Below are 10,847 nucleotides of genomic sequence, written 5' to 3'. Positions count from 1 at the left end.
TGAAAACCTCAGATCCCCAGGGAGTCTTTCTGCACGTTGCAACCCAACAGAGCATTTCCTGCTTCCACACACTCCTTCACACATGACGCTGAAAAACAGACACAACACAAGTCATCAGCGGACTGAATGTGGGCAAACAGATGATTTTAACCAGCAAACACTGTTAAAAACAACAGATTAACACTTACTATTATGGTTTTTACCTTTCTGAGCTCGGAGCCATGACACAGCCTTCATAGCCAGAAGCTCCCACTCTTCCTGAGCATCCATCTTGAAACCATGAAGCCAGGTCAGAGCCAGAATGGTGGCCCACACGTCCTGGTTCACCTGATTCACCAAATCAAAGAATACAAAACTAAATCAAAAAGAACAAAGAAGATATAGCACAAAGGAAAAATCTGACTTCCTAACAACATAACAATAATTGAAAAAAAGAAACTTAAATACTGTCCATTGAAAAATAAATCCCATTATTAATTTGTGTTATTATATTTGACAATAACTCACCGATGCAGGCTTTGGCTTCTCCACCTCCTCGCTGGTCTTTCCCAGTGCAGCAGCCAGATCTGGATCCAGCACCCAGCAGCCAGACGCCTTCTGGAGGGAGACCAGCTGCAGCAAAGGGTCTCTGGGTGGCTGTTTGGGCAAGCCGGCTTTGGAGGAAAACAAATCACAGTGGGAAGATAAAAATAATCTCTGTGGTTTATTGGACTGGTATGTATTTAGAGCAATCGTTTTAGTTTTGTCTTTTTTCTTATTGTTTTCCTATTTGATACTGACGTATTGATGCCAGTATATTACAGGAAATAAATATGAGTGAATTACTGAACTAAAAAGTGACATGCTGAACTTGAAAACACTGATTCACATTTCTCTTTTCAAATAATATTGTTGCTCCTTATTTGGAATCGGTTTTCACCTTTCATCATTACCTGCTAGCTACTAATTAGCTATAAACACAAAGTAGAGCCGATGGGCTGATCTCATTAGTTTTGCAAGTATTTCGTCATTAATCAAAGTATTGGACAAATAAAAAGTTCGACCTGATGAAAGCACTGGATTTAAAGTCAGATAATCACCAAATGTATTCCAAATCATCCTGAGGGAGACATGAATGTGTGTACAAAATGACATGGTAATAACACAACAGTTGTGAGCAGGTGTATCTTCAATAACCTTACTTACTCAAGCTACATGGATGGGGTTTAATTTTAAATCCGGTTCCCATGTACATCGCTTAAAGAGAAAAAGAGACGTAGAACATTACACAAAAGCAACAACAGTAAATACAAGGAAGGAACTTAAATTGTAAGATGCAGAAATTCTCAATGTATAAACCACTGCACCAGAAACCAGTGAGTACAAAGAAAATAAACTATTTAAATCAATAACAGCCGCGTCAGCGACACTGGTATTGTTTTCACTTAGTGAGCCTGTGTGTGAGTGTTTAAATTTCTGTCTGCGGACATATTTTGTCACTGCCATAACGTCGCAACCGTGCAAGATGCAGTCACAAAGCTTTACAGGTGTGTCGTTGAGGTCAAAATGAAGGCAGAGTTCTAAGATGGGTGTGGTTCGACCAAGGGTGCCGGCAATAAGAGGGATGCAAAACGATCCCATTGCAAAAACGGTCTCTAGTTTAATTATATCTTTAAAAATATAATAATTACATATTAAATCATAAACAATGTGAGTAACTAATATTTTAACACAGCAAACTTACAGTTCACGACAACGTTAATGAGGCTGTGACAACAACTAATCATCGAAATTAGCCCTCCCATATTTAAACTTCATGTGACTCCAGCTAGCTGCATTTGCAGAATAAAACTATTATTTAGATCATTTCTCATTTCAACGTCCTGCTGATTCCAGTGATGACTGAGTTTCCACAATATTCAAACTCTGTCATAATAAACACTAGTCCATCCACTGCTCTGCTGGGGAAGTAAATCATTAATTGTCTTTGCCACAAATCTAATGTGGTGCTTTAGAAATATGATCAAATTTCCTATGCAGATACCTGCTGTTGTATAGTTGGGTAAGCCAGGCATCTCTTTGGGGCATAACAGCCCATGGTGATGTAAAAAATGTTTTTGGGTATGTTTGTTTAGAGAACAAAAGGCCCTGAAAGTGAACTGTTACATTTATCACACGGTAAAATCTGTAATAGTGAAACCAGTATGATGTGGTAGAGGAAAATAGTAAGACTTACAATCATCATAATCACACTCCTCGGACTCATCACGCTCACTGGACAGAGACATAGGCTTTAGGCTTGCGTAGCAGTGAGAAACACCATGACTCTCCAGAGAATTCTTCTGTGGTTTCATTGAGGCAACTAGCTTCTTCTTCAAATTGGAGAATACATTTCGGCTGGCGCCTCCCTTCTCTCTGCTCTTGCAAGCTGTTGAGAGAGCACACAGCCTGATTATTATCCATTGTGACTCATCATTATTATTGTTATTAATATAAATATTACCATTAGTATTGCTAAACCATTATTAGTAGTATTAGTATTGTTATTAGCATGAGTATCAAAGGAACCAAGAGCCACATTGGGCATTTTGGTGAAGTATTCCTTCATATTATTTATTCCTCTCAGCAGAAGTTGTTTTCATAATAAGTCCACTGGCCGCGGTCATTGCCATGAAGCAACGTGTTCCCCAATGGCATGTCTCTTTAATGTGGCACAATGACAACTCCAGAAGGATCTTAAAACAAGGGAACGAAGAAGGTTTTGCTGTTTGAAGGAGCTCTCCATAAATCTGAGCAGTGACGAGGATTCTGCTGAGAGTCCTGGGCAACTATATGTTGCATATGTCCAGGACTGCCAGAACTCCTACATACAGTAGTTCATGCTGTTTGCTCTGCGTCTATCCATGTATTGTATTTATAGTAATACACAATTGTGTGTTAAAAATCACAGTTACCTTGTATACTTACATTTAGTACGACCATGGCTGGTAATAGATAAGTCTTCAAAGATATTAGGGTTAACTTTGAGGTTAAAAAGATAAAGAGAAATAGGTCAGGACGTTACCTGATAATGATGAAAGATAAACATTAACTGCTAAACTAGTGGTTTCTGAGATTAGTTCAATGACCAGGCGGCAATCTCCCGTACTGAAAACTGAAGCCAATGCTGAAGTGCCTTAAACTTGCATTATTATTAATGACCAGCAGGGGGCGACGCCACTGATGAAAAAATAAGTTTGATTGTAAAGAACCCTATTTCTAACTTTATTAATTACCTCAGTAAACATGTCCACTTCTTATACACAGTATACTAGAGTTCATCCTGTCTTTGAGATTAAAAAAGTATGAAGTCAATATATGAGCCATGAGAATTGCTAAACCAAAAACATCAACAAAACTACTGGTTTGGGACCTTATTACAATGACTAATAACAAGCAGTTAAAATTGTTCAAAATATCTCAAAAGTGTAGAAAAGTGTGGAAATAGACAGATATGTGCTCCACTCCGATTCAGCTTTGAAGATTTTTACTTACTATTCCTCACAGGAGCACAACAGGACAAATTCTGGGGCATACCCCAGGCCATCATCACTTTGAGATAAAAAAAAAAAAAAAAGTATGAGGTCAAGATATGAGCCAAGACAATAACTAAAGAAACAATATCAACAAAACTACTGTTTTCTGAGCTTATTACAATGACTAACAACAAGCAGTTAAGTTAAAATGTCTCATAAGTTTCCATACAAACAGATGTGCACACGCAAACACACTGAGCACTAAACACATGCTCGCTCTCGTCTCCAAAACAAATTAAAACAGTGATTTGTAGATGATCAGTGAGTTTCTTAATGTTAAAGCACTACATCAACATGCTTCTCTAACTTATCATTCATGGTCAGCTAGTATCTCGTAAGTAGAGCGTAACTGTAGTTTTTTATATTTCCTTGAAAACACTTACTGGGTGTTGGAACATTTCTGCGCACCAGAGGTCCTTGAATAGCTTCGCTGTTGCCTTTGTTGACAGCAATGAAAGCAGTGAAGGCACTGCTCACTCCTGATTGGACACTGAGCTCCACCACCTTCTTCTTCTTCACTTCTCCATCTTCCTCTTCTTCACACTCTCTCTCCTCCATCTCCAGGGAGCGAATCAGAGTCCGAGCAGCCAACCTGTGGACTGTTAATCTGCAGAGAACAGACGTTAACACATCTACACACAGATGTTTATAATAAACATACTAATTATTTATTTTGGGGTTCGTGTATGTTCAGCAGTGCACAGTACAAAGAGATGTCAGTGACTGTTGAGACTGAAATAGTATAGAGCACTTCAACAATATTGCTCAGCTGCAGGGATTCTATGAGTTTCTTTTATCGCTGTACATCACGGTTTGCATGTTTGCAAGTTAATGTGTGTTTTATTTATTTCTATGCAGCATTCTTGATTTTATTTGAATACAACAGAAACCATCTTGAGAAATGTTGGAAACCTATTATGTTATGAACAGTTACCTGATGTTTCATGTAACTTCAGATGCTTTGCAAAGTATTGCATGTATACCTACAGGTATTTAGGAAAAAATGAAGAATTCAATGTCTTGTTTCTTGTAGTGTATTTTTTGACTAAATTATTACATATAAAGCCATTCTGCACATTGTGTGTGTCAGCCACTGAGCAGATCTTTAATGTATCAGTGCAACATTCTTTTATTAAACTGTGTCTTGTTTCTCATCCATAGCTACAGTTTTATTTCATCTAAATAAACTAAATCAAATACATAACAGTGCTGTTTTACCCAGTGTCCTCTGCAGGTCTGAGACTGAAGTGAAGCTGGTTCTGAGAGGGATGACCTGCCAGACTGTACTTCACCGTCACACAGCCCTCTGAGGCCTCTGAACTCTGAGAAAGCGTCACAGAGTTAGAAACCATTTGTATCATCATAGTTGACCTGAGAAATCTAACCAGAAAGTCATTTCACTATAAGGTGTTACTGCTCCTACCTGTCCAGTGAGCTGGGCATAAACCAGTGACCTTTGACCCTGGAACAGTGCTGTGATTGGTGGAGAGAGAGCAGTGACGGAAACTCCCTTTGGCAAATCCCACGTGACTGAGATGTCCACCACAGCTGGTTGCAGAGCAAATCGCAGCGACTGCATCACCTGATGAGTAAAAACAATTTACAAAAAGTTGGAAGAGGAACTGAGTTTTTACCAAATGTGTAAATTTACAGTTCTTATAAATTTGTCGTAATTGCATTTTTCATTAAAATTGATACGGAGGCTGTGATGTCTTACTTTGGGTTGCATCCTGTCCGTCCCTGTGATGAACTGAGCGTGACCTCCTCCTTCCTTGGCCAACCCGTTGATGAGAGCAGAGCTGGCCCCTTCCCCAATCCCAAAAGAGAAACACCTACAATACAGTAGTTTTGTTTTTAACACACGTTTGAAAATGAGACATATTCTGGGAACTGTGTGGGTGTTTTGTTGTGTTTTTTTTATTTCACCTGTGGGAACCTGAGTTCTGCTTCACCAGATTGATGACTTCTTTGGTGTTCCCTACCTCTCCGTCAGTAAAGACAAATAGCTACGGAGGAGAGTTTACACATCACTCTAAGTTACATAAAGTCACACCCAAAACACATGCAGCATATGTCGAGCCATCCAAATATTTCTCTAAGAGCTTTGTTAGATTGCTGTTTCAGTAACATCAGTGCTTCTAAGATAAGACAATCCTGTCTTAGTCCCACACCCGGGAAATTTGCAATTTCCATGGTAATTCTAAAGAACAAGGTGCTGCAAGAATGAACCTGTTAGTAGGAGGTTCTGACTGAATGACACAATAACATTACCTGTGATACTTTAACAGGTGTGTGTGTGTGTGTGTGTGTGTGTGTGTGTGTGTGTGTGTGTAGGTGTGTGCGTTACTTGTCTAGGTTGATTGGGAATGCAGGGTTGACTGTAAATGTGTTTGAGGGGCTCAAGGATCTCAGTTCCTCCCAGATCAGCCTCCATCTTGTCAACTTTCTTCAGAGCCTCTTCCATGGTCTTCTGGTTGTACTCTACACTCTTACTGTCACCAGAAACACACAAACTTTATATTTTACAGTTGGTCTAGTTAATACAACCACAATCTTTCCAATTAAGCATGTCTTCACTGTAGGATGAATTAATTATGAAATTTAAAAACATTGACATCAAACATAATCAATGGTTTTGCAGAATCACTTAATATCACTTATCTGTCTGCCGATAGGGCTGACATGAACAATTACGCATGAACAAACAGTGATTTCAAAGCACACTTTTGGTGGACTGAGTGACCTGAGGGAGTGACTTACGGGAAGATGTGTTCATAGCTGGACCCAAAACTGTAGATGTTGAAATAGCAGCCTAGTGGTACGCTCTTCAACAGGAGCAGCAGAGTATCCTTAAGGGAGGAGAGAGAAGATGGTGAAGGTCACTGGGTGAGAGAGACACTATGAATGATTCTATGATAGAAATAACACATAATTAATACCCTGGCACTCTTTATTTGTCCACCACTCATACTGCCAGATCGATCCAATAAGAAGACAAACTCTCCACATGAAGCGACTGAAGACGTCACAGCCTGGGGGAACTCAGGGTACAGGCTCAGCATCACTACTGGATCACCCATCAGAGTGCCTGAAACACAGAGGAGAAACAGAAAAATATACACAACTCTGCACTCAGCTATTTACAAATCGAATACTTACACATTACATCAGTTTGAATGTAATGGCCTTGCTATTTGCAAACACCTTCTCTAACAGTCCCTCACCAGGCTTGGAGGAGGCCTGTCCTGCCTCCACCACAGCAGTGGGCTGGTGGGCATCATTGTAATAAATCAGCAGTTCAACATCTCTGTCAAACTTGTGTCCTGCAGCCAACTTGACCTGCAGTTCACAAAACACACTGATACATGTAAATATTGTGATATATCTTTTTCTCAGTGACAAGAAACAATCATCACTAGAACTCTACCTACCGCCACCTGGGTTTGCTCTGTGTTGAGGTGCTGGAGAGGGTCCAGGGGACAGTTGGACTCTACTTTAGAGACGGGACGAGGAGAGGACACTCGGGCAGAGAAAGACAGACTGTAGGGCACCAGAGAGGCTGGAACAGAGGTCACCTGAACGTTGCCACCTTCACTACCTAACATGAGACAAGTTTGAAATGATGTAATCAAAGAGGTGTTACAAACTGAAGTCCTTTGGTCCAGTTGTAACTATGACACAGGGAGACTAGATCAGTGAAAGTGCAATCAAAATAATATTGAAGACTTTTTGTGATTCTAAATAAGGAACAAAAATACAGAATAAAGTGTCCATCCAAAAGATACATCAATAAAGCTTATTCTCAAGTAAATGTGCAAATAATGTCATGAGGTGCATTAGAATGTGGTGTGCACTAAGTTGAAGCTTAGGGGCTCCTGATGAAGGTGTTGGCTGGTTTTCCTACCCTGAGGTTCGTAGCGAGGGTTGAGCACAGCAGGCAGACAAAACCTCAGCCCTTCATCAGCCTGCACAGCCAGCTCAATGACGTACTCCAGCCTGATGGAGGCGCTCTCTCCTGGAGGCAGACTGCCCACACTCAGAGAGAATATATCTGGACTCTGCTCACTCTCCTCCAGCAGGAAGGCCTGCTGACCGGAGCTCAAAGCATCGTCATACTCCTCACGAGCCTGAAACACAGATGACACATGTGAGCAACGTTTGCTGTGTTTTAAAGCTCCTCCGTCAGTAACTCTTTAGTGTCCAGCTCACCTCCTGTTTCTCCTTCACCTCAGCTACAATGTGTGTCTGTCCAATCTTAGCACTGAAATGACAGACAGCAGCATCTCCAGGCAGAGGGAAGACAAAAACAGCCTCTAGTGGTTTGTCCTCCTTGTTCTCATAGTTCAGAGTGGAGACCACTGTAGCCACATGGTCCCTCACCTCCAGCTCCACCTCCACGCTCTTCAGAGGAACTGACCGACAAACAGAAGGAAACGCAATGAACGCAACATGTTTTCCTACATTGTTGAGGTTTACTCTTCACTGAATTGTTGCATTTCGGCTACACTAGAGGTGGACCTGTCAACCAAGATGTTTAATAGTGTGACATATACATATAAAAATACCTTTGCATTTGAAGTTTACACAAGTACAAAAAAGTTATGGAGGTTTGTTTTCTACCTGGTTCCTTCTGGGAGGTTAGCAGACCACAGCAGTTCACCATCATACCTGTACAACAATCAACAAGGACACCTGAGGACTTCATGCTGCAGAGATGGATGGTAATGTACTGTACAGTCTGGACATTCAGCAAGCAAAATACGTGTTTATGAAAACTAATAAACATTATTTGTACATTATACATATACATATATGTAATATACATATTTGTATATAAATGCCACCAAAACATATAGGAATTACGGTTAAACATGCTGACCACAGGACTGAACATAAGAACATAAAATCCCAACGATACATTTTATAAATTCACTGCACAGATCACCAAAGTTAAAAAATAATAATTAATTATTATAATTAATAATAATAATAATAATACATTCTACTACCGCTGTACCTCTCTGCTCCGCCCTTCCTGGTTCAGTCTGCGCATTGATTCTTTTAGCTGTAAGTGTTCATTATGAAACTGTTTAGCCTATTTAAATAGATCTGGACAGCTGTTCGCTTAATGTTACTGATGAGACTATAAATCGAATCTCTGACGGGAAATTACAGATTAAGATGACAACAGTCTGATGTTCATTTATTTTATTTATTAACGTAACTTCTTCTTTATTTCTTTTGTTATGGTATCACGATATTCCAGTAAATTTATTGTACAAATTCAAACCCACTGCGACATCAACATATCCAGCATTAATACAGGTTGCGCAGTGTTGTGGGCCGACTTAGTATCGATAAACAGACTATTTAAATAGACGCACAGCAGAAGAATGCCTACCTCTGAGGACGGATATCTTCGGGACAGTCTTACTGAACTTCCCTCTTGTAAATATGTGGAGACAATTTGCAGATTTCTAAAGCAGAAAGATAAAAACGTGAAAGTGAAAGTCACGCCTATCGGGTACGCTCGATTTCGCAACAAGAGAGTACCGGGTGGGTGGAGCTTAAATATGCAACATGAAGTTCCAAAGTTTTTATGCAAGAAAAGAAATGTCTGACTCCAGTTTTATTCCAAAAGCCTCTGAAGTGCTGTACGTCCTTACAATTGTATTTGGTGAAAGGTTGCAGATGTTACTTGAAATCACAAAAAACAACTTTCTCTGTTAAAATGGAGCAGACAGCACAAAGTTCCCATTCATAATCCCAACACAGCCCACACACAAATGCAGCACAGTTCAGTTACTGCTGCCAGCAGTTCTTACCAGAGGTGGGACCTCATTGTAATAGAGCTAAATCCAGGTCAAAAGTTTTGTTCATTTGAAAAAAAAAGTGAATGTATTCAAAATAAAAAATAAGTGAATGAAAAGTTGTTTTGGGTTGAATGGCAACTACACCAGCAGATTAAACTGGGGTGAAATCTGAAACTGAAAAATATAAGAACTCAAAAATCTAAATATATATGAAAGTGAAAAATGAAAAAAAAAAAAATGTATTCAAAAAAATTCCAGAACCCAATCAAAATTATATTCAAGCCAAAAACCTTTTCATTCACTTATTTATATTTTGAATACATTGCTGTATTTTTCAATGTTCAAGACCACAACTTGAACTTTCAGGTTCACATTTTCTTTTCAAATGAACAAAACTTTTGACCTGGATTTAGCTCCATAATTGTCAAGCAAACTCTCAAAATCTAAACTTTGAGTGCTGAGTCCTAAACCAGTCATAATGCACTCTTCACTAAATGCAATGCCACTTTAACTACCGAGTAATAATGATTTACATTTACAAAAATCATGAATGCTCTTTAAAATGTTTTCATTTGTTAAAACAAATGCGACTGAACAAAAAATAAATAGTGCTGACATTTTATTTTGTGTTTCTGCCCTGTCTTGTTATATTTAACTGTTAAAGTGATATTTTTATGTTTTAAGTCTAAATTAATTAAAAAGATGAATTAAAAAGAAAAGCAATGGATAAGTCCTTGAATAGCGTTTTAGTTACTCTGTGAAGAAAATAATCCGATTTTCTTTTCCGACTGGCACTCTGTAAACTAACTGTTGTGATTCTCTCCTGCAACTTGATTGGATGCCGTCGGATTGGTTAAAACGAAAAGGATCTGGAGAGCTAAGCGTCGACTTGCTGGAAGTGAATAGAGAGTTAACGTTAGTTGATTCAGGAAATTAATTTGATTAGTGGCACACTTCATAAAAACATACTTTTTAATCTTTGGGCTTTGGGTAAAGTATCAACTTCTCACACCAACACATTCACAGTCACACGCCTGCAATATGTTCACGTATAATTTAACCCTTTAATGTTGGACGTGGAAGTGTAAGGTTCATTTTGAAGCAAAAACATCCCCAAGACTCAGCAGTAATTTAGGATACATTACCCTGAAACAAGTTAGTAAAAAAACATCACAGTTGAAGCAGGCAGTTCTTAAACCTTTTATAATGTGGCCAGAAATGTCTGCTGACAGCTCAAGGTTAGATTTGTAATTCTGATGTCACATAGTTTTTACTGCACAGTGAATGGAGGAGGTGTGAAGTTTAATTTTCAGTTGTTTTAGACACAAGTTGACATGAAAGGCATAATTGGATTTGAAGTAAATATTGTAGGATGGAGTGAATCTGCTTCCGTGTACCAGAAGTGACCAGTCTTGAAGCAGAAGCCCCTTCAGTGAAAACCTCAGATCCCCAGGGAGTCTTTCTGCACGTTGCAACCCAA

At 39.2% G+C, this 10,847-nt stretch overlaps 1 protein-coding gene across 4 annotated transcripts; it reads right to left on the bottom strand.

Annotated features, from left to right (window-relative positions):
• LOC116377663 (von Willebrand factor A domain-containing protein 5A-like) lies at positions 1-10,826 on the bottom strand. Of its 4 annotated transcripts, XM_031839360.1 has the most exons (22): positions 10,765-10,826; positions 8,956-9,031; positions 8,175-8,222; positions 7,764-7,966; positions 7,459-7,681; positions 6,986-7,152; positions 6,779-6,893; positions 6,494-6,642; positions 6,315-6,403; positions 5,902-6,046; positions 5,481-5,560; positions 5,272-5,386; positions 4,978-5,136; positions 4,773-4,876; positions 3,938-4,161; positions 3,514-3,570; positions 2,947-3,000; positions 2,216-2,407; positions 1,186-1,236; positions 508-653; positions 189-327; positions 1-88 (listed from the first exon to the last, which is right to left on the bottom strand). In XM_031839360.1, the coding sequence occupies exons 3-22, from the start codon at positions 8,218-8,220 to the stop codon at positions 9-11; spliced, it is 2,538 nt and encodes an 845-aa protein (XP_031695220.1). In that variant the 5' UTR covers positions 8,221-8,222; positions 8,956-9,031; positions 10,765-10,826; the 3' UTR covers positions 1-8. The 4 variants fall into 4 exon arrangements, with proteins under 4 accessions (XP_031695220.1, XP_031695216.1, XP_031695217.1 ...); XM_031839356.1 differs by lacking the exons at positions 8,956-9,031; positions 10,765-10,826 and having other exon boundaries at positions 8,175-8,947; XM_031839357.1 differs by lacking the exons at positions 8,956-9,031; positions 10,765-10,826 and having other exon boundaries at positions 204-327; positions 8,175-8,947.
• Between the last annotated feature and the right edge of the window lie 21 nt (positions 10,827-10,847).

This window comes from Anarrhichthys ocellatus, unplaced genomic scaffold (genome assembly GCF_004355925.1).
Source record: "Anarrhichthys ocellatus isolate YVR2014 unplaced genomic scaffold, GSC_Weel_1.0 scaffold1520, whole genome shotgun sequence".
Classification (NCBI taxonomy): Eukaryota; Metazoa; Chordata; class Actinopteri; order Perciformes; family Anarhichadidae; genus Anarrhichthys; species Anarrhichthys ocellatus.
Note: the sequence above shows the minus strand (reverse complement) of the source record. Positions and strands in the feature narration are given on the sequence as shown.